The sequence below is a fragment of the Colletotrichum destructivum genome, chromosome 5 (genome assembly GCF_034447905.1).
Source record: "Colletotrichum destructivum chromosome 5, complete sequence".
NCBI classification, from domain to species: Eukaryota; Fungi; Ascomycota; class Sordariomycetes; order Glomerellales; family Glomerellaceae; genus Colletotrichum; species Colletotrichum destructivum.
Genome location: NC_085900.1, coordinates 1,825,582 through 1,847,291, shown reverse-complemented (window position 1 = coordinate 1,847,291; position 21,710 = coordinate 1,825,582). Strand labels below are relative to the sequence as shown.

Below are 21,710 nucleotides of genomic sequence, written 5' to 3'. Positions count from 1 at the left end.
ATTCCTTCAATCCTCGGAGTACATCTTTGGAACTTCGATTTTCGAAATACTGAAGATGCAACGGGACCTGTGACCTTCAAAAAAAAAAAAAACAAGCAGATACGATTGGAGCTACTAGGAAACTCGGCCAAGCCTCGTGGGCTAGCGCAGCAACAGCTTCAACATCTATCTCATCAGTTCGAACGGGCGAGACGGAAATCCATGCGCCTAGTCCTGTTCGTGTAGTTAAGGCAGATTTGGAAATGATACAATATCTCTACACACCTTTAGCCTTCACGTTTACCTTGACCCCCGCCTCCTCACAACTTAGACTTGGGTTCCTTCTCGTCGTCCTCCTCCTGCTTCAACCGGATGAGGCCCTGTATCACGCAAGTCAGCAAAAAGAAACCCACCCCCGCCTCTCCAAACAAAACACCGCTCGGGAAACAGCGCGGAACTCACCTCCTGGACGCAGGTCGCCAACAGCGTCCCGTCGCTCGCGAAAATCTTCTGCAGCACGACACCCCTGCCGTCGCCGCTCCAGGGGCTCTCCATCTCGGTGAACATCCACTCGTCGGCCCTCACGCGCCTCGGCTCGTGGAAGTAGATGGAGTGGTCGAGGCTGACCATCATGCCCAGGTGCGGGCGCGTCTTCCAGTACTCCATGCCGCCGGGCTCGTTGTTGCCCTCAAACTCGTTCAGCCTCTCGACCTGCTCCCTCATCTCGGGCGGCAGGTCGTCGAACTCCTCGGGCTTGAAGGGGAACCTCCACAGCTTGTGGATGCGGCCGACGGTGCCAATGAAGTAGCTGTCCGACATGTAGGCCAGGGCGTTGAGGTGGGCCTGGTGGCCGCCGCTGACCGAGATGCGGCCGCGCGCGCGCACCCAGTTGTGGCTCTTGATCTTGTCGAGCCTTTTGCCCTCGTCGGCGCCGACCATGGAGATGCGGTGCGTCTGGAAGGGCGAGTGCGTGTTCCACTCGGGCTCGCCGTTCCACTCGGCGGGAGGCGGCCTCACGCCCTCGGGCAGCGGCGCGGCGTGGCGGACCTGCTTCTCGCCGCCGCTGCCCTCCTTGACAAACGAGACGGTCGTCGTGAAGATGCAGCGCCCGCGCTGGCGGGCCTGCACGGTGCGCGTCGCGAAGGAGCGGCCGTCGCGCACGCGTTCAACGTGAAACAGAATGGGGATCTCGGAGGAGCCCGCGAGGAGGAAGTAGCAGTGGCACGAATGGATGAAGAAGTCGTTGGGGACCGTCTTCTGCGCGGATGCGAGGCACTGGGCGATAACGGCGCCGCCGAAGATGCCCCGGGCGCCGGGCGGGTGCCACGGTTGGCGCGTGTTGGTGAAGATGTCCTTGCGGCATACGTCAGTTTGGGTGTCCCGACGATGAGTGTCCGGTTCTCGGCCATGCCGAGGGAGACAGATGCCGGATGTCACTCACCGGACCAAGCACACCGAGCTCCGTCACCTCCAAGACGTTCTCAATCGGTGCCTTGTTGGGGTCATCGGGCGGCGGCCTGATGATTGTCGATCTTCCGCTGGCCATCTTGCCTGTTGCAACTCCTTTCCAACAACAATTTCTAAAGTCGTCGTAGATTGATTGAAGCCGGTCCTCAGGCTCGATGTATATGCTCTTCACAAATCCGCGCCCTTGGGGGTTTTGAAAGGCTCGGCAGGTCCACTAAGCGCTACATGCGCTAGAAAATGAATGGGGTGGAATGCAAGGGTCAACGAAAAGAATGAGATGGACGAAGATGTAACGATGTTTGAATGTATTGATGAATAGCTGTATACGTATGTTCGCTTGTGAACCCGAAAATCCGGTCGAGACGCGCGACCAGGCCCCCTAAATGTGTTACCTAAATGGGCCATTGGTCAGTGTGTTCAGGCGGGAAAAGTGCCGAGGTCCAGAAGTGGGGACCTAATTGTCATCTTCAACCTAGGTACCTAGGTAGTGCTGAACATCCTCCCCCTAAATGCCCCCACTGCCTTCACCGAGGTGCGTGATCCGGGAACGGGAATGGGTGCGTACATACATACCTAATCCCGGACGTTGCAAAATCCCAACGGCATCACAAGCTTCTTGGCGGGGTGGTCCCGATCCCCAAGCTCGCCCGCCACTCTTCTTCTTCTTCTTCTTCTTCTCGATCAAGACAGACCCCGGTTCCTGAAGTGTTGGGGCTTACGTTCGTCCGCCGCGCCGCCCGAACTGCAAGGGAGGAGGGGGGAATGGCAGACGGAACACGGAACACTGTTTTCATCGACGGTCTCTGCTTCGGCTTGCTTCATTGGCATTAACGGCCTGGTTATATGGCAATGTCCTCCCGATGCAGGCGCCTCGTGGCTGGCACCAGACAACACACGAAGCAGAGCGTATGTCACTCCGGCGGAAGGATGGGCAAACCACCATGTGTATGTGCACTTGCGACGATGGCTCGGCTTCTCCTTCAAACCCGCGCACGATTACCAGCATTGCCTATGCCTATAGCCCAGAACCCTTGGTTCTCCCGGATCAGTAATTTAGATCAGTAATCCGGATCCCACGATACTCTCCATAAGCACAGCACAGAAGAACACCCAAAGGTCAGTTGTGGAAAGCGGTCATCGTATTCACAACAAGCTCATACGACGGGGCTAGAATCTACCAAGAGCGAGCGATTGTTTATTTCACTACCATCATCTGTGCTACTCTGTCGATCCAGGCTTTCGGGGTCCCCGGAGGAACTACCTTTTCCCAGCAACAGCCCACCGGATACCCTTTGGTCCCTCCATCAGCCGCATCTGCATCCCCTCGGGCACTGACGTCTTCTTCGAAACACTCTCGGGAATTTTCTCCCGAATCCTCTCCTGCACCACCCCCGCAAAATCCATATCAACGACGCGAGCCTCCTATTTCGCGTCCTCGTAGATGGGCTCCAGACCGTCCCAGGCCTGCTGCGGATCCCCCTCGGGACCGGCCTTCTCTCTCTGCTGCCAGTACTTGCCGTTGAATTTCCAGTACGACTCGCCAGTGACCTCGCACTTCGCCTTTTCGAACCACGCCGGGCGGAACTCGAGGCCATTCTCCTCGCGCTGCCGTCTCCGCGTGCGCTGCGCCTCCTCCAGTCGGTTCTTTTCCTCGGCCGCGAAGTCGTACTCACCGTCCTCCATGGCGCGCTGGTCCGGACGGAGACGCGAGTCCGTCGGCGGCAGCCAGGGCCTGAGCTTGTCGTCGATGTGGTTGAAGGTGAGGACGAAAGGCGTGAGGTTGAAAGGAATATTGGGCGGGCGGGGGTTCGCCTGCCAGATGAGGAACGCCCTGTTGGGGTCCGTGATGCTACCGCCCTTCTCGATCGACGCTGAGTCGCCGGGGTCGTCGACTGTGGCCTCGTATCCGGGCGTCAGGCGAACGTACAGCTTCGAGTTCCAGCGGCCTCCCATGCTGTAGCGCACCCTGCCGTCGGCATCGAGCACCTTGCCCGAAATCTTGTATGCGCTGGACGCCTTCCAACCACGCGGCTGGAACTCGACGTGGCACACCTCGCCTGTCGTCCAGTTCTTGACCTCCATGGGGCCGTAGTTGTCCACGGTGGGGTTGCCGGTGATGATGCCAATGACGGAGGACGTGACCTTCTTCCACGTGTAGAGATCCTCCTTGCCTCCAGCTGTGGGGCGAAGTTTCAAGAACCAGGTGCCAAGAGGGTTGATGTCGAAGGACTTGCCATAGAACTTGGATTTGACGGCTGATTCGCCCCAGTAGGTCCACTTGGGAGACTCAGCCCAGGCAGCACCGACGGGCGGGTGATGGCTGACCTGCTCAATGAAGAAGCGGTAGTTCTTATCAGGGCGGACATATTCAAAGGTCTCTCCAAGCAGAGGGTTGAAAGGCTTTGCAACACGGCCAATGGTAGACGCGTACTCACTGGCAGCAAAGGCAGCCACATAGATGAGACGTTCAATCGAGTCGGATCGTTCAGCAGCTTGGTCCAGAAGGTCGACATATTCCATGTCTTCGCCAGCGCGGTAAAGAAGGGAAGTCGGTTCGTTAAATGAAACCGGCAACGTCATCTTTGTCATGTCTTTGCCGATCATGGACTTGAGAATACTCTGTGCGTGCGCCGGTTAGTGAGTTGAAGATGACAATGATCATGTGTTGCAGAGACTTACCCAGAGTGAAATCTTAGGCCGATCATCCGCATCCATCTTGAGGCGTGTTCTGATACCATTCTCATAACCCTTGAAAGAGCTGCTGAGATCTATACCACCAGAGACAACCAGCTGCTGCTCCTTCTTCTCTTCATGGGGCGTAGCTGCAGCATCGGATGGCGGCAACTGGCTGACCTCGACCTCTCCGGCATCAACGGCGTCGAAGAACTCATCCTCATCCTCTGACTCGGAATCCGACAGCTCAAGTTGGTCCAGAACTGTCTGCTTTCTCGACAGAGGTCTGCTGGGCGACTTGGGTTGGGTCGCGAGGTCGTCCGTTCCTACGGAAGCCTCCACGGTCTCGGTGCCATCGACCTTGTTGTCGCCGGCTTCGGGCTTCTGGCTGGCGGCCGCCGGCGATTCGTTCATAACTTCGCGGAGTGCACGCTTGGCAGCCTTACGCTTGGCCTCGGCCTGGTCAACACGCTCCTCCAGAATCTCCTGCTCCTTGGCAACCTTGGCCATGCTCTCCTCCCACATGCGGCGCATGTCAATCTCACGATCCAAGCGATACTGCCAGTAGGCATCGCGATCCTTGGAAATCCGCATAAGGTCTCCGACAAGCCCCGTCAAGCTTCGAACGGCCGCGTCATATGTCGTGAGAGCCTGGGTGACCTTGGCGTCGGAGACGATGGTGTTCGGGTTCTTGGAGGCCTCGGCCAGCATCGCAGCGTTGACGGCGGAAATGGTGTCGAGCTGCAGCTTGGCCGACTGGGCGGTGATGTTGAATGCGTCCTTGGAGACAGAAGGTTCTTCACGGCTGCTGACATCCTCGAAGTCGTCGTCGTCATCGTCGTCGTCGGGTGCCAGGTGGCCGTTTCTCGTAGCCCTGGATTGGCCAGCGTCCGTCGCAGCGTCGGCAAAATCATCGTCGTTGCTGGCGACGGTACTCGCGCCGGCGAAGTCGCTTCTGGGAACAGACATCTTGCTGTGCGACATGGTTCTGGGGATCTGCACACTGCTCCTCCTCGTGTCGGCCACGCTGGCACTCTCGCTGTGGGCGTCGTTAATAGAAAGCTCGGGCGACTTTCCGGCCTGCTCAGCCTTAGCCTGTCTGAGAAGCTCAGCGCCACGAGCCTTTTGGCGCTCTTCCTCCTTGGCCTGGTCCTTCGTCCATTGGATCGAGTTGTTCAAGGCCCAGAACCAGCGCTTCGCTTCGACTTCGTGGTTGGCCTTGAGTGTGTATTTGACAGAAGACTTTCCAATGATTTCGAACTTTGTCTTCTCGTCGGCGCTCATGTGCAGCTTGGCAATGCGGGTGTTGATGGCGCCGCGGCAGGCGGAGCCGGCGTCGTCTTGGTGCTTGTAGTAGCTCAGGACGCCGTCCTCGAGGACGAACCATCGGAGCTGGTATCCCTTGCGGTAGTTCGTCCACTTCTTCAGGTAGCCCTTCATCTCCCGCGCCTCTCGCCCAGCCACGGGGTCTCCCGAGGCGGAGGCCCCAGCGCCCTGTGAAGCCGCCTGGCCGAGAACGGCTTTCTCCTGGATGCCTCTCTGAGCCGCGACGGCAGCGGGTGATCGCTTCAGCATGGCGCGTGTAACATCGTCCTTGGTGACGTCCTGGGGGAGCTTGCCCTTGCGATCTCGGCGAAATGGATCGGCTCCGTGAAGGAGAAGGACCTGGATCAGCTGGGTGTTCTTCTTGCGGGCAGCTTCGTGGAGGAGAGTTCCCCCGGCCTGGACAGTGGTCGGCTCAGTCGCAAACTCGGTGCTGTTGATGTCGAGGATTTGCTTGAGGCGGGGTTCCTCCAGCACAGTCTCAAGAGCCTTGTAGTCATTCTGCGCAATCAAGCCCTGGATCTGCCTGACCTTGTTTTCGGCGAAGAGCGACCGCGAGAGCTGCAGCAGCTGGAAAATATCGGGATTTCGAGCGACATCGATGGGCAGGCGGCCTTGGTGGTTGGCGATGGCGTCGTTGATCTCCTTCTGATCGAGCAAGAGCTTGACGACCTGGGTCCGACCCTGGATCGCGGCCACGTGCAGCGGGGTATTACCGTCCTTGTCCCTCGCGTTGATGTCAATTGTGCCGGCGCCGTCGGACAGGACGTACTCGACGACCTGATACTCGGCGCATTGTATGGCGAGGTGCAGGACGGTGGTGTCGTCAAGACCGCTACCGCTCAGGGTGTTTATGGACGAGATGCTCGTGCGCGGGCCGCCCTCGACGGTGTCGCGTATCGCTTTGGAAATGGAGGCAGTGTCGCCGCTTCGCAGGGCCTCGACTATGCGGAACTTACGAACAGACTGCTCGAGGGAGACGCCCTTCTCGCTCGGTGAGGCAGCAGCGGCGGCGGCGGCGGCAGCGGTGGTGCTCATCTTGGAGATAGTCGCAGACGGCGGGCTATTGTGGGAGGGGGTTCGGCCCATGGAAGGAGAGATAGAGAGCCTGTTGGCCCCGTTGCTGCGGGGGGCGTTTTGGGCCATGGGTATGTTTATGTTTGTATGGGATGTCGCTGCAGATGGTGGCGACGTCAGCGGCGCTCCGTCATCCGAGTTGGAAGGATCTTCGTCGCCGCGGGAGTGATTTCGTCGCAGGAGGGAGAGGGCGGCAGCCGACTTTGACCGCTTGTGGGTGCTGGAATCAGGAGAGGGTTAGCTTGTATGTCGCCAAGGTCGGGCTGCAGTCGCAGTTGCTGTCGCAGTCGCTACAGGACGCGTGTAGTGTGTGTGTGCAGCAGTGTCTCTTGGCAAGGGAAACGGTGCCGTACCGTGGAAGGCAATGGTGTTTGGGAGCGAAGGGGACTTGTGAGGTGGTGATGGAAGCCGAGGGCAGGTGGAATGCATAAAGACGGAGAAATCGTCCACGTACCTATCGCCAGCGTCCGACATATTGCAGAGCAGCAAAGAAGCCAAGCTTCCGACGGAGCAACAACCTTACGACGCGGGCCAGCGAAGTGGGATCTCCACTTTCTCGTAAGGATAGTGTGAGTTTATATGAGTTGTCTGGGTCCGCCCTTAGTGGGTAGGTAATGTAGACTGGATGGAGCAGCTGGTGAATAAGGGACAGGCGAGTCGAAGGGAGGGATGGATATGGATGGGGACTGACGGGTAAAGGTAGGTAGGTTATGCCTCCTCGCAGGAGAAATTGGAGCCTCTCGGACCCTTCTGATAGGCCAGGGGGAGGATAGATGTGGAGGAGAGGGGTGGTGGGGTGGACGGAAGAGGATGAGCGATGAGGGAGAATCAGACAACAGAGAATGACGGGGAGGGGGAGAGCGAGATGATTAGTGAGTACAGAATATTAGGCGAGAGATGTAGAGAGAGAGAAAGACAGGTGCAGGCGATGGTGAATTACACCATGGATATTGATGTTGCAGGGGGGGTGTTCAAGTACCCTAAAGCAGGGCAGAGGAAAGAAGCGGCTAGATGTGGCGGTGGTGGTGGTGGTGTTGTGGTTGGTGTTATTGCTGCCAGGTTTCTACCAGTCGTGCGAGAACGAAACCGAGGACGAAGGAGGAAAATAAATGCTGGATTGGAGGCACACGGCGATGGGATGTGTATGGATGGATACTGGACCGTAGCATTCAGCTACTTTCTTTGTCCCTCATTGTTGTTCCCCACTATCTGTCTCAATGACAAAAACAACCGCCCCCCCAAACCCACCTTAGGTTGGAATAGAGAAAAGACTCGAACGTAAGGTATCGACGCTATTTTACATAGCCCCGTTGGTTGAGCTGAGGAACTTCCCTGACCTGTTCTCGACGATGACGATCTTAGAAAGCGGCCTCATCCCTCTCAGTCCATCATCACTCAAACAAAACCCCTAAACCTGATCAGTATCAGTTGCCAATTTGCTTAACCCCCCTTCTTTTCTCTCTCTCTCCCTCTTTCATCCCCTCCCCTCCGTCCTTGCAGCAAATCCGACGTAATGACGTTCCCGTCTTGGATGTGTGGCCCGTGGCCCGTGGTGACGAAACCACACGGCACCGGTTCGTTTGCCCAATGAGACGTCGCCATTTCCGTGTGCCATGGAACCTATGGAAACGGGATAAAGCGAACCTGTCGTCTTTCCGGTATGTATCTTACTTTGCTCTCTGAGAAGGTGAAAGCGCAACACCCCACCCCACCCCTGTGGCGGTCGTTGACCCAGAACTACTGCACTGTACCCGTATCGCACGCGCAGCTGAAGAGTAACTGTCCTGTCATCCATCCATCCCTTTGCCTTGGCGCCCTCGTCCGGTCGCCGCGCATTTGCCCGCCGTGAACGTGGGAGAGCGGGGAAGCTTATCTTGGTATCTACTACCGCATAATCGATCTCAATGCGCCTGTCACAAAACTCGCCCATGTTTCCGGAAGACCTCGGATTCACGACCACCTATCCATGCGGGTGTCCTATGCAACAAAACCCTCAACCCACGGCGAAAGACGATGCATCATGGTCCTTTCTCAACCGAACTCTTCTTGATTAGGGCGCCCAGTTATGTAGTGGGCAATACATCATTGAAGCATTTACATCCTAGGAACCGCGTCCCTCATTCTCACGTGACTGAAGCGCAGCACATGTACGGAAAAGTAATCGTGTTTATACATCTCATGAATCGAACCAAGCAAATGCTGAGCCTACCCCTCCGACGCACATATCATCGTTCATCCGCATTACAAAAGAAGAGCAGCGGCGAGAGCGGCGAAGCCCGCAACGCCCAAACCACCAATCTTGGCGGCTCCGGCCTGGACCGGCTTGCTGGGCACGGGAGCAGCCGTAGTATAGCTGGGGAACCCGCCCGTCGGGGTGGGTTTGTAGCTGGAGCCCGTACCCAAGATTGTGGAGTTGTGCTTGACGACCGTGACAGGGACCGTCAGCGTTGTGTAGATGAATGTTGTCTTGTCCTCATCGCCGCCCGGGCAGTGCTTTCCACCGGGGCACTTCTCTCCGCCAGGTCCGGCCGGGGTCGTGGTCGGCTTGGGAGCGTCGCCCGAAGGCTGGTTGCCGCCCTGGCTGCCGGTCGGTTTGGAAACGTCGCCCGAGGGCTTGTCACCTCCTTGGCTAACAGGAGGCTTAGGGGCCTCGCCGGTAGACTTGGGGGGGTGAGGCACATTGTCAGACGGCTTGGAAGGGACTTGTGCGTCACCCGAAGGCTTGCTGCTGCTGTCGCCGGCGGGCGTTGTGCTGGTGTACGGGCAGACCGTGGTGTAGGCAGGGACAACCTCGGTGGTGACCTGGCCAACGGGACAGTATGGGATATCGGGAGCGCATGAGGTGATGGTGTAGGTGTTGGTCGCGTAGACGGTGCTCGTGACCCACTGGGGAGGGGGAGGGGGAGCAGTCGTCGTGGTCACGGCAACAACAGACGACGTAGACGTAGCGGGGCAGACAGTGGTGTACCATGGGACGGTCTCCGTGACGACCTGACCTGTTGTGCAAGGCACCTCGGGCTTGCAGGATGTGACGGTGGTAATCTTCGTGGTGTAGACGGTGCTGGTCACCAGCTCCTCGGAGGAAGTGAGGGTGTTCTTGGCAGACTCGGTGACGGAAGCAGTTCCGGTGGGCTTGTCCGAGACAGAGCCGGTGGCAGATCCGGTGGCAGATCCGGTGGCAGATCCGGTGGCAGAGTCAGAAGCCGTCTTGGTGACATCAGCAGAGCTCGTGGGGCCGGTAACGGTACCAGTGACGGTGGGAGTAGCAGAGTGAGAGTTGCTCAATGTCGTGGTCGGGAAGTCCTCGTCATCCTCATCGCATGTGTCGGAGGTGGTAGCGGACTTGGTTGCAGAAGAGCTGGCGGAAATGCTGGCGCTGCTGCTCAGTGAAGTAATGATACTAGAGTGAGTAACCGAGTCGGTGACGGAGGCGCTGGCAGAAGCAGAGGCGCTGGCGGAAACGCTGGCGCTGCTGCTAAGTGAAGTGATGGTACTGGTGTGAGTAGCCGACTCGGTGACGGAGGCGCTGGCAGAAGCAGAAGCAGAGGCGCTGGGAGAAGTGGAAGTAGACACGGATTCAGTACCGGTTTGGGAGGCGGAAGCGGAAGCTGAGACGGAGGCAGAAACGGAGGCAGAGACAGACGACGAAGCCGAAGCAGACGCCGAAGCAGACGCCGAGTGGCTGGAGCTGACAGACTCGGAGCTAACGGTGGAGCTGGCCGAAGAAGTTGTGGAGACGGCGGTAGACGAGATGGCGGTCGAAGAGACCAAGGACGAGGTTGGAGTCGAGGTCGAGACGCTGGTGGTTGACGTCTTGGGAGGAATGGGGTCGCAGCCGTACTTGAGAGCATCGGCGACGGCCTCGTGGAAGGCCTGGCCGTCGATCTGGTTCATGGCGCCACGGGTCGCGTCCCAGATGTTAACGCCTCCAAAGTGCGGCCTGCTCTTGAACTTGCAGATCAGCTCCTTGACCCTGGAGGGAGGGACATAGCCGTTCCACCCCGCGCCGGGGCTGGCGAGGACGCCGATGTAGAGCTTGGCGTCCTTGCTCTTGGAGGTTTGTGAGATAACGTTCTCCCAATCGTCGTAGTTGGGGGTATCGGAGGCCTGGCAGCCGGGGTTGTTGTAGAACTGGATGAAGAGGGAGTCGAACTGGGCGTTGTAGATGAGCTCTTTGAGCTGGAAGTATGTGTCCGAAGTCGGGCACTGGGGGGCGGCAGAGATGTAGTAGATGCCGACGCTGCGGAGCTTCTCAACCATCCTGATCCAGGGCTTCTGGTTGGCTGTGGGCCGTGTTAGTCACTCGCATCCCGAATAAGGGGCAGACTGCCTGGAGTCGGGTCTGGAACCTACGGTACTTGAATTCGAGGTCGAAATCGAAACCGTCGACAGAGACGTGTTCGGTGGCACTGATATCGAAGGGACGGGGGCCGGACCAGGTCGGGTCGTAAGGACCGAAAGTCTTGTGCAGAAGCTCGGCGAACTGGTGACCCTCATCTTCGCTGGAGATGTCGTAGCTGCAGGGGCCATCAGTCGGACAGTAGCCGCCGATAGCTAGAAGGACCTTGATGCCCTTGGACTGGCAGTGCTTGATGTCCTGCTTGATGTAGTCGCAGTTCATGATCAACTTGGTGTCCTCTCCAGTCTTCGGGTTTTTGTAAAAGACCTCGCCGCCGCAGTGGCCGGCGAAGTTGGTGCCGGGATATCCACCGCTGTTCTTGGGAGAGTATGTAACGAAAGACACGGCAACGGAGGTGACGCCGGGGGCATCACAGTAGCTGGACAGCCGGTCGGAAGGATCCCCGTACTGTCCCCAGTAAAGGCTGAGTCCCCCAAAGGACGAAGGAGCCTTGCTCTGGGGTTGCGATGAGGAATGTGCCAGGGCCGGGCTGATGGCCGCGGCGGCAAGGAAAGACTTCTTGAAGAGCATTTTTACGGTTGATGGTGATTAGGGAATTAGGGAGTATCCGTGTGTATGTATTCTGCAATGATTGTAAGGTGGCCGAGGCCGTGGAAAGAGTGTGATGGTGATCTGGGATCAACGAAAGGACGCAGACAAAGATGTCTGCACGACTGAGAACGCACGCCGTCGTCTCTGGCTTCTTGACAGTTGCAGAGATGGGGGTAAAGAAGAAGCAAGGAAAGAGAAAAGGATTCCAGGCAAACGGCGGGAGAAGGGCTCCCATTCATAACGGAACCATTGCCTCTCCCCCAGAGAACATCTGACGATGTAGCGACTAACTACATCGGGCGTCGAAATATCGCCTAGAGTCGACACATCGCGGGTGTAAACCGTGGTGGTGGAGGCGCAGGAGACCAATCTCCCCTTCCCTCCCCTGATGCAGACTACCTCGCGCTTGAAAGGTAGGCATGGGTGACAAGCTTGGTAGGTAGGTAGCTGGGTAGGTTAGCAAGGCATTGAGACCGACGAGAGGCACAGTTGTAGCGGTGATTATGGATGGAGGATGCGTGTGATGGCGAGTGGGTGTGCAGATGGCACGGACGACGGCGTGGTGAGCGTAGGTGAAGTGGCGCTGGAGCAACGTTAGGTACCTACCTACCTAGGTAGGCAAGGCAGGTAAGTATTCGTACTGTAGTACCTAGAGACGACGTGGGCGGCTGTGGGCCCACCGAGAGGCGCCGCTTCCCGAACGGGCAAGCGCCTATTCAGTGCAGTGCTACTATTAGCCCGTTTGTGCTGGTTCTGCACGGCAAAATTAACCACAATGTTGGGTGGTCAGGAACAGGAATAGCGTCTTCAGACGGATTCAAGCGACGGGCACATTAGGGGTCATCCTTCTCCTCTGATTGGCCGGGTCCCCTGAATTGACCCGGGGCCAGCTGCGTGTAAGCGGCGCCAACGCACCACAGCGCGCTGTCCCCCTTGTCCCTTGGACGACAGAAGCTGGCCGTCGTTCCGGCCGCTTTCTTCAGCCCAGTTGGTGGATGGATAGATCGGAAGAAGGGAAGGGGGGCAACCTGAAGACGGGCCATTTCGGCTAAGGTGTGATGGCAATCTTGAAAGTTGCCCAGTGTGCCAGTGAGGTGGTTGTTGGTCACTTTCTATCCTATCACGTCTGTCTGGGGATGCCAAGGCGAGGGTCTCTTCAGGGCCAGTTCGTGTAAGTTGCGATTGCGGATGCGCGTGAGCCCCTCGGTAAATAAAAAAGGGCAGGGGGAAGAGCTTTGCGCTGGGTCAAGGGTGTGTCGATGCCTGCGCTGCGCGCATGTCCTGGATCGAAGCCATCATCGCAGGTGACATCGACATGTGACGGCTACCTGGCTGGGGATCAGAGCTCTTCGGCCCCCAAACCTACATTGAACTCGTCCCACTTCAGCTTCCCCCGACGTCCAAATCCAACCCCGACTTTCACAGCTTAACGGCATTTCTATGCGACGGGAGACACGGACTGGCTCTGCTCACATTTTTGTTGACACGGGACCCCGTATGAAGGTAAGGTCAGTCAAACTCGGATATCATCCACCCCAGAACGTCGGTTACCCGTCCTGTCCCCCATCGCCAGCCGAAAGGTGAAAGACTGGAAATGAGTGGCTGCAGGCGGGCGGCACAACATCCGAGTCGCATGAGGACTTCGGAGAACCATGGCCGACCAAGAGACCCTCCCCCCCCCCAAAGTCGTACTTGAGAAACAACTGAGTACGTACCAAGTAATCGCTCGCCCGGCTACTATGAAGAACCGTTTCGTTCACTTGCCAAGAGGCTTCAAAGTCTTGGTGACAGCGGCCATCGTCGGGTGGTGTCATCCACATTGGATGGTATTGGCTCTGCCCAGACCGTCTTTCTCAAAACGGCTTGTGTAACTGGCGCGAAAATCGAAGCGTCTGGGCCAGGTTCAAATGCTCGACCCTCCATTTCGCTATGGTTTACTACCTACCTAACACAGTTATGCAAGGTACCTAGGCAGCTAGCCAGGTTTGCTCCTCCGACGCCGTCAAGCAGGCTTCCCAAGTGTTGCTCTGTACCCTCCAGACTTGCTGTCTGAATTAACCGGTCAATATATCGTGTCTTGCATGCTTTGTGGCCTACTGTAAATGCCACGATGACTGTCCTCAATTTGTTCCACGTTACTCAAGTAGAAAAAGTCGACTGAGTAAAGAGCAACGAATAAATACCTACCTAGGTACCTAAGGTACTTCCATAACAACCATGGTGCTGTCCCAAAACGGCAAGAGCAAGGAACGAACGACCCACTCATCCCTATGTACCCCGCTGATTTTCCCACCCCCTGAAGAACGGAAGCCTTTCTATTCCTCTTCCAACTCCACCCGTACTACGCAAACCCCAAGGTCGACGACATCTCATTGAATACGTCGTCCATGGAGATAAATCAACACTTATCTCATCCGAAAAGGCCTTTGTGCATCGTCACTGCGTGCCTTGACAACATCGTGTGCTTCCGTGTCGGTTACGGCTTACCTATAGATATTTCCCCGTAGAAAGTAAGCAACCCTCGTGATAGCATCATTTACCTCACAATGTCCCATTGGATTGTGAATGACTTATTCGACTAACTGAATTTTTTTTATCTCGTCATCATCCTTGCAGAGTGGTCGGGGATTTCTTGTTTGGTTTTTTTCCTCAAGGCGGTTCACTATGTTCCACCCCGAGTCTCAAGTGCTTCCTGTTCAAGCCTTTCTGTTTCTGGTTTCTTATTCAGCCCGAATGCAACGTTCCACGCGTATCCAAACGACATTCAATCCCAGTCACAACCCCAAACCCAAATCCAAACCCAAACACCACGCTTTCCCAGAACAAAAACATACCATGATAGACCGAAAAAAACAGCCTCCCGTTGCTTTAGATACATCAGCTCCTTATCCCCACAACATCCCGTCGTCTTCAACCTCATCATCAATATCAGCCTGCCTCTCCTGTTCTGCCCCAACCGGTCCGATGTCTCTCCACCTCCACAGGCTCTGCTGCCAGCCCCATTCAATGTGGTAGTCCACCCCGCGAGCATCGAGGAACCACCCGACCAAACATTCTATTGAGCACGGCGCCGGCTTTTTGCAGTCGCTTGCCAACGGACCCGAGGGCATCACCTCACACCCCGAGAAGTCGCGTAGTGCCGGTCTGGAGGCATCCGCCGCGAGGTCCACCATCTGTTTGAACCGGTCGTACATGTACAGCCAATGGCCCATAGCAGCCGCGCTGCCGTAGGCGATTTGATCGCTTGGTCCTGTTCAGGTGCAGCAATCAGCCTCGGTCCTTGTACAAGGCGAAAGAAGCCTCTTCAGGTAGGCATATCGCATTTCACTTACCAACACTCACTCGCCCGCTCATCCGGGCGCAGTAAAAGTAGTGCTCGCCACGCGGATGCGGCAGGACGAGCGTGTTTTGCCCCAGCTCTTCCAGGCTCTTGAATTCTGGCCTCTCCCAGAACGACGTATCGGTCCGGATTCGCAGGATCGTGTCGTGGATATATCCGTTCGCGATGCTCCAAGCCCACCACTGCTGCGCCGCCAACGAAACCGTCTTCAACTGGTTGTTCAGTCGCCGCAACCTGCCCTTGCACGGCGTCGCCGCTGTCGCGTTTTTGCCACCGGGAAAGTCTATTTCCACTCGTTCCACAGGCACAACATCGACAGACCGAAGGTGCGAGCCGTAGCATGCCCGCAGCTCCGCCTCGATAGACTCCTTGGTACGTTTGAACAAGTCGACGTCGGCGGGCTCGAAGAGCGCATACACAAAGACATCGATCCTCGAAAAGGACGGGTGGTTGGCCACGAGCTTATCCATGTGCGTCTTGCAGGTGACGTGGTTGGTCCTATACAGCCCCGCGACGATGACGGCCAGGCTGCGCTCCTTCTCACGCTCCCTCGGCGCGACATAGAGGTCGCACATTCCGGCGATCGAGAGCCTTCCATCGTCTGAGAGCTCGAGTTGCCCGGGTTCCCTCTCCAGCATGCCTGTCGACTGCGGCTGGTTACTCTCGCCGTCGCGCTTCACGATGCCACTGTTGGCTTTTCTACACGCCGGCTCCAGGTCACTGTGCCATATCTTCGTCCAGGTGTTCTTCAACATGGCGTTCAAAACAATACGGATATGACCTTTCTGCTTGTCGACGTAAAGGGTACGCCCGCCCTTATGTTTATCGCCGGTACCCGTCCACCACAGGGGGTGGGAGCTTCCGTCGGCGTCCACGCGGTTGAGGACGAGATCGCCATCATCTTGCAGGACGAGAGCATGCCGTCCGCTTGGAGAACTGAAGAAGGGCGTTCCAGCGGACAGCAAAATACCATCCACGTCGGGTGATAAGACGGCGGTTCGTGGATTGTGCCCAATGCCAGCGCTGCCTTTCTGAGGCGGAGAATTGTTCTCGTTTGGAAGATTGTCTTCGTTTGGAGGACTATTCTCGTTTGGAGGACCTGTTGAAGGACTTGTCGGAGGTTGTGACGAAGGGTTTGGAAGAGGATTCGTCGGAGGATTCGTCGATGGCCCAGATATAGTCTGGTGGTGTGAGCTGGGCTCGCGCAGCCTGGAGCTGGCGACATGCCAGTCTGGTTGTAGGACCAAAACCGCCGATGCGATGAAGAGGACCAAGGCACCGATGACGACTTTAAATCGGCGGGAGGCGCTACCACCCAGTAGCGCCCACCCTGGTGTGTTTGTGATCATTCTGTGATTGTTTGCAGGACCCATAGCCCTTTGATGGTGAGTTGCCTCGAATCTTTGTGTCGCTTTCTTTTCTCGTCTGACTTTGCTGACAATATTGCAACGAGGTCAAGTCGAAAAATCCGTGAACGGCTCTACGTCCGAGGGCCCCGACCGATACAGAGGGCGCAGAAACGAGCAAGAACAAAAATCCGTTTACAACTTTCCAAGGACTCGAGCGAGCAGCCCGCGCTATATCAGATGACGCTCGAGCCGGTCATTGAGCTCAGACCGCATCCCCGAGAGCAGGGCGAGTTAACAGCCCCGCCGCCGAATCGGTGAGTGTGTGCTAGAGCCGGGTTTGAGCCAGTACGTATATAGACTTTGCGTTTTGTCGCAATGATTAGTAACCTGCTGTTATCGTCGGAGGAGAACAGTCAAGTTGGTCGGGACGGCAATAAGAGGACTCTCTCTCTCTCTCTCTCTCTCTCTCTCTCTCTCTCTGTCTCTCTCTGTCTGTCCAACAGTCGGTACTAGATAGAAACCAGGGCTGTTGTGGGTAGAAGAAGAAAAAGCACAAATTCGTGGGGAAGAGGATCGGGAGATGGAATGAGACAAAAGAAAGCCGCGAGGGGGGGGGTTTACCTCGCGCCTGAGACGAAAGCAGGAGGAGGTTCCGGTATTATCAAGCGTACGGGGATATCTTGGCAAGCGGCCTGCTCGGTGGCTGCGCCTGAGACTTTGGGCAGAAGGAGAAAACAAAGTTTGACCTCCTGAGATTCGATCCTCGAGCGCCCGAACATCCCAGCGTCGGGATGGCAAGACCTCGAGCGCCCGAACCCACGGCTTATATAACGAACCCGAGAAAGGTTGTTTGATTAAGGAGGGTGACAAGCTGGGCGATGGATGAGACCCGACCAAGCGGTGTAAATCTTGAGCGACACCATCTCGCGCAAATCACGGAACGGATGAAGCAGATGAGTCTGTATACGACAGTTTGGGATGTCACAGGGAGACCCAGCTTACCGAAGTGACGAGGGCGTCGTGTCGTGTACATCGTATAAGGCGAGAACGGGGGGCGCGCCTGAGTCCAAGGGACTTGGGGTCGTACGCCAATCAGCACGGCGAGAATCACACGCAGGACAGGCCACAGGAGCCGAGAGAGAAGACCAAAAGGCTAGGATACACGAAGCCCCCCCCCCCCGAGACGCATCGAACCGGACTGCTGCTGGTATTTGAACTACGAGTGCCCATTGTCGTTTCCTGTTCGAAAGGGAGGGAGAAATAGCGAAGGTCTCCTTACTTCCAAACACACATCGTCGTCTTTCGTCGTGTATCAGATTTTTTTTTGGGGGGGGAGGGGGGAGAAGAAAGGAAAGAAATGGCGGACGGGAGTTTAATGAAGTTGGAATTTCTCTCACACACTCTCTCCCTCCCTTGTGGCCAACATGAGCGAGAACAAGTGAACGTGGTGACCGATGAGGGTTCACTGAGATGATGTACTTGCCTTATCAGGTACATTACAACTTACAACATGAGAGGCTACTAAGGGCCCCTAATGGCGGCCCGCGAGTGGGTCCATTGAAATGTCACTCGGGAAGGGCGCCGGGCGCGGAACTTTCATCCATCTACAAATTCCAATGCGGTGGCAGGTTTTCGACGAACCGGCGAACAGCTACCGCATGCGACTGCGTACACGCATACATACACATGCACATCGTGTGGTACGGGTCGAGTCGCACAACCCTTTTCTCAGGGTCAAGCGACTCCTCGAGCTGCACAACTGTCGCGGGCGACGGAGGGGTACGGGCGCTGCACGTCTTGGCGCTGGCACGCGGCGGAGAAAACTCTGGAACATTTGACCGAGGCCTTGCAGCAGTGTGTGCAAGGCGTGGCGTGGCGTGGTATGACGCCCGGGCTCTCGAAAGAGAAGAACTGGGCTACACACACACACACACACACACACACACACACACACACACACACGCATAGAGAGAGAGAGAGAGAGAGAGAGAGAGAGAGAGAGAGAGAGAGAGAGAGAGAGAGAGAGAGAGAGAGAGAGAGAGACTTCCTTAAGGGCAACCTCCCTGCCTGTCCTTCAAAAGCAGCTCCATGGGCCAGATTCGGAGTCCAGTTGCGATTCAAGAAGGAATACTCCGTGCCACGCCCCCACTTATTCGGGTTCGATTTCGCGTATCGGGTGCAGGTAGAGATGGATAAAAAGTCTCTGAACTCTGATGTTCAAATCGCCCGATCCCGGGCGCCGGAGCCACTGGTCGGTCAATGACCCCCCTTTTTCCACCCGGCCGGCTAAGGTTGATATCAAAATGCACCCCGGTGGGGAAGCCGTGCGGTTCTCCACCTCGAAACGCACAATCACGCGGGTGCGCTTCCGACAGAAGGTTCTGATCACAAGAGCTGTCGAGCGCTGGCTCAGAGTCATGACGCGGCACAAAAAAGCACGACAGCTGATGATACGATAAGTAAGTGGTGAAGTCTTGCATATCCAATAGTGTAGTAACGTTGTTCCCCTTGCATAACGGGGGATACATGATGTACGTGCGTGCGGAGGGCTCCAACACGGGAATATCAAAACATGGATCTCACCACGTCGGTCCCGGCTAGCGTTGTGAGTCGTCCACGGCCATCGCCACAACAAGCTCAGAATCGCGGGGTGAAAGACAAATTGCCATGAAGAGAAAACCAAGACATATAACCGTGCCCCCCCCTCCTCTCGCATCCCGAACCAAGCTCCTCCTCAAACAACTGATTCGGCAGATGGTCGTCTCTCGCGGGTGCCGGACACCCCAGGAGTGCCCATCTGCCGCTTCCGCGCGGCGTTAATGGCCTTGAGCTTAGCGGTGCCCAGGCCGGCGACGCCGTTCTCCTGGTTGTCGCCCAGCCACGGCTTCTTGGAGTCGCCCAGCATACTGCCGGCGAGGAAGTAGGCGACCTGGCCGAGGATAATGAGCACGAAGGCGATGGGGTACATCCAGTGGACGGCGTAGCCAAAGACGTTGACGCCGATGATGATGCCCCAGAAGTTGCCCGTCAGCAGCGAGATGTTGTAGAAGGCGGCGCTAGCCATGCGCAGCAGCAGCGGCACAAGGCTGTAAAACAGGCAGAGGGCGAAGGTGTAGCCCAGCAGGTAGCCGATGGCCGGGCCGTTCCAGGTGGCTTCACGGAACGAGTCGCGGTCGAAGATGGCGGCCTGCACGCCGTTGATGCACATTCCCCACATGCCCATGAAGGAGAGCACCTCGTACACGGGCCGGCGGCTGACGAACCACTCCTCGGCAACGTTGGTGACGCCGTAGAGGGTGGCGCCGAGCAGGGCGAAGAGGTCGCCCTTGACCAGGTCGACGCCGGGCCCACCGTTGGAGCCGGTGAGGTGGTCGCTGGCGAGAAGGACGCCGCAGCCGCCGATGGCGACGAGGATGCCGACGATCTGGAAGATCTTGTAGCGCACGCGCAGCAGGAAGAAGGACAGCACGATGACGACGACAATGGCCCAGAAGTTGAGCAGCTGGGCCGAGAGGATGTTGGTGTAGCGGTAGGCGAGCACGGTGAAGTAGTTGCCCTCGACGTCGAGGAAGGAGAGGATGAAGTACTTCCAGCCGTCGCGCACCACGATTCCTGCCCACTTCTTGAAGCCATACTTCCAGATGGTGACGGGGAAGTAGATGAGGAAGAGGAGGATGTAATTGAAGACGGTCTGGAAGGCCGGAATGGAGACGCCGTTGTTGGCGAGGAACGAGGTGAAGGTGTTGGTCGACGTGATGCACAGGGCGAGGATTTGGCCGATGAGGAGGACGATCCAGAAGTCAAGCGTCGTGAAGTAGCTCCACCAGTGCACCTTGCGCGCCTCGATGTCGTGCAGGCCCTGGTTTACGAGCTCCGACTCGTCGGGTCCGGCCGTAATCTGCGTCGTCGTCACCGGCGCCGCGTACAAGTTCTTTGCCGTGTCGTCCATGGTGGGCAGCGGCTCGTAGGCGTGTCTCTGTCGGCGGGGGTCGGTGTCGGTATGGGTGCCGGTATAGGTGCCGGTTTCTACGATCCGCCTGGCGAAGGGAAGGCGCAGGAGCGGTAGCGACAGGATGGTCTCGAGGCGGGATGAGATACCGGGCATGCGGCGGCGATCTGATGATGGGGTTAGCCTTCGTCGCCGCCGTACGAGAAGGGAGGGGGGGGGCGAAGCATCTTCATTGTAGTTTGGGGGTTAGTGAACGGACATACCTTGCGTGCGAGGTCAATCAGTCGTATGTCGTTGTCGACGTATTCTCGGGTTTAATGTATCGTATCAAAAGTGAAGGATGCCTTCTGGTCTTTCTCGTCCCCTGTCAGCAAGCGCAAAGACTCAAAGTCGCCTGCTGTTATGTCTATCTCGCGATAGGACGGCACATGGACTGATGTGCCGGGAAGTGGTATGCGAAGTAGAGGACCGAGACGGCGCGCAACATATGGTTGTCGTCGGAAGTTGTGTGGAGGCGGGGTCACTGGTAGTGATATGTCTATCCCTTTCGTTTGCCGCGCGTGACGATGGAGGGGGGGGGAACAGTCGAGACCGGCGCAGAACTTTGGTCGACACACCCTTTTTTCTATCGGTCGCGAAAGAGTAGAGTGGTGGGAGGTAGAAGGGGCAGGGAGGCTGGGGGTTTATTCTTTTGATTTTATCACGGTGAGGTGAGATCCCGGTCACCCGACTAAGGAAAAGAAAGAGGAAGGGAAAAAAAAACCTTTCAGCTGCTAATCGCTATCGCCAAGGGTTGATGACCACTCACTGGTGGACGGTAGTGGGGAGCTATCGCAGTCGCCACGAGGGATACATGCTGGGTATGGATTGGGTTGAGGGGTTCCGGGTGTGGTCCTGGTGGTTCCTGTGGTTCTTCATGTGACGCCTCCGCTCGCCTGACTGGTCCGGAATGCCAGCCCACCGCTTCCACCGCTGCACCGCAACCGGCCCAGCATGGCGGGACCGGCCGATTTCCAATGTTTCGCCCTCTCCCAGTGCTTGGCACGCCGGCCAGCACGTCGTTTTAGGGGACGCGATCCCCGTCGACTAGCCCGGGTTCTTGCTCACCTGGCCGTGTTGGCGTGCTTCTTCAGGCTAATAGTGGAGCAAAAGAGGGGGGGGGGGGGGGCCGGCAGTAGGCGCCAACCACTGGTTTTTGGCGGGCCCTTTGAATCCTTTCCCTTCGTATGCACTCCACCGAATAGTTTGCCATTTCTGTTGCATCCTCGAGCTTTTCGGCTGGAATCCGCCAGCAGTAGCGTCGTGAGACCGTCAGTTTGGGCAATGCCTCTTAGGTGTTCAAGCTCAGAAGATACACCTTCTCGTGCTGTAGGTCGGGGATGGTGGTGACCAGCTGGAATGGCTGCATTGCGAACCCCGAAGCCGAAAGAGCTGCCCATCCAGATTGTCATCGCGAAGCTGACGCCACCCATAAAGGCGTACCGTGCTACTGTTTGATAGCAGTTAAGTAGAGACTATCAAGTAAAGACGAATTCAAAGTAAACTCACGCGAAGTAGGCGAGAATATCGGTAATCTTTTCAGTGCAGACTTCCAGCAGACTT

At 57.0% G+C, this 21,710-nt stretch overlaps 7 protein-coding genes across 7 annotated transcripts; 1 reads left to right on the top strand and 6 right to left on the bottom strand.

The window, feature by feature from the left end:
• Positions 1–92: 92 nt before the first annotated feature.
• CDEST_08150 (Putative acyl-CoA thioesterase, HotDog domain superfamily) lies at positions 93–1,801 on the bottom strand. Its single transcript, XM_062924309.1, has 3 exons — positions 1,421–1,801; positions 442–1,332; positions 93–359 (listed from the first exon to the last, which is right to left on the bottom strand). Exons 1-3 carry the CDS (start codon positions 1,523–1,525, stop codon positions 300–302), a joined length of 1,056 nt encoding a protein of 351 aa, XP_062780360.1. The 5' UTR covers positions 1,526–1,801; the 3' UTR covers positions 93–299.
• Positions 1,802–1,944: 143 nt separating this feature from the next.
• CDEST_08149 (Putative oxysterol-binding protein) lies at positions 1,945–7,678 on the bottom strand. Its single transcript, XM_062924308.1, has 4 exons — positions 7,211–7,678; positions 6,974–7,140; positions 4,126–6,739; positions 1,945–4,065 (listed from the first exon to the last, which is right to left on the bottom strand). Exons 2-4 carry the CDS (start codon positions 6,991–6,993, stop codon positions 2,869–2,871), a joined length of 3,831 nt encoding a protein of 1,276 aa, XP_062780359.1. The 5' UTR covers positions 6,994–7,140; positions 7,211–7,678; the 3' UTR covers positions 1,945–2,868.
• A 244-nt stretch (positions 7,679–7,922) lies between these two features.
• On the top strand, positions 7,923–8,372 carry CDEST_08148 (uncharacterized protein). The gene has a single exon (XM_062924307.1). The coding sequence runs from the start codon at positions 8,180–8,182 to the stop codon at positions 8,366–8,368; it is 189 nt and encodes a 62-aa protein (XP_062780358.1). The 5' UTR covers positions 7,923–8,179; the 3' UTR covers positions 8,369–8,372.
• A 1-nt stretch (position 8,373) lies between these two features.
• CDEST_08147 (Putative glycoside hydrolase family 18, catalytic domain, glycoside hydrolase superfamily) lies at positions 8,374–11,977 on the bottom strand. The gene is made up of 2 exons (XM_062924306.1): positions 10,873–11,977; positions 8,374–10,802 (listed from the first exon to the last, which is right to left on the bottom strand). The coding sequence occupies exons 1-2, from the start codon at positions 11,447–11,449 to the stop codon at positions 8,761–8,763; spliced, it is 2,619 nt and encodes an 872-aa protein (XP_062780357.1). The 5' UTR covers positions 11,450–11,977; the 3' UTR covers positions 8,374–8,760.
• A 2,378-nt stretch (positions 11,978–14,355) lies between these two features.
• CDEST_08146 (uncharacterized protein) lies at positions 14,356–16,187 on the bottom strand (the record flags this gene model as incomplete). The annotated part of the gene is made up of 2 exons (XM_062924305.1): positions 14,803–16,187; positions 14,356–14,720 (listed from the first exon to the last, which is right to left on the bottom strand). The coding sequence occupies exons 1-2, from the start codon at positions 16,181–16,183 to the stop codon at positions 14,356–14,358; spliced, it is 1,746 nt and encodes a 581-aa protein (XP_062780356.1). The 5' UTR covers positions 16,184–16,187.
• Positions 16,188–16,552: 365 nt separating this feature from the next.
• Positions 16,553–17,192, bottom strand: CDEST_08145 (uncharacterized protein; the record flags this gene model as incomplete). Its single annotated transcript, XM_062924304.1, has 2 exons — positions 16,553–17,067; positions 17,162–17,192. 2 exons carry the CDS (start codon positions 17,190–17,192, stop codon positions 16,553–16,555), a joined length of 546 nt encoding a protein of 181 aa, XP_062780355.1.
• A 1,403-nt stretch (positions 17,193–18,595) lies between these two features.
• CDEST_08144 (Putative solute carrier family 35 member SLC35F1/F2/F6) lies at positions 18,596–20,968 on the bottom strand. The gene is made up of 2 exons (XM_062924303.1): positions 20,372–20,968; positions 18,596–20,275 (listed from the first exon to the last, which is right to left on the bottom strand). Exon 2 carries the CDS (start codon positions 20,262–20,264, stop codon positions 18,894–18,896), a length of 1,371 nt encoding a protein of 456 aa, XP_062780354.1. The 5' UTR covers positions 20,265–20,275; positions 20,372–20,968; the 3' UTR covers positions 18,596–18,893.
• Between the last annotated feature and the right edge of the window lie 742 nt (positions 20,969–21,710).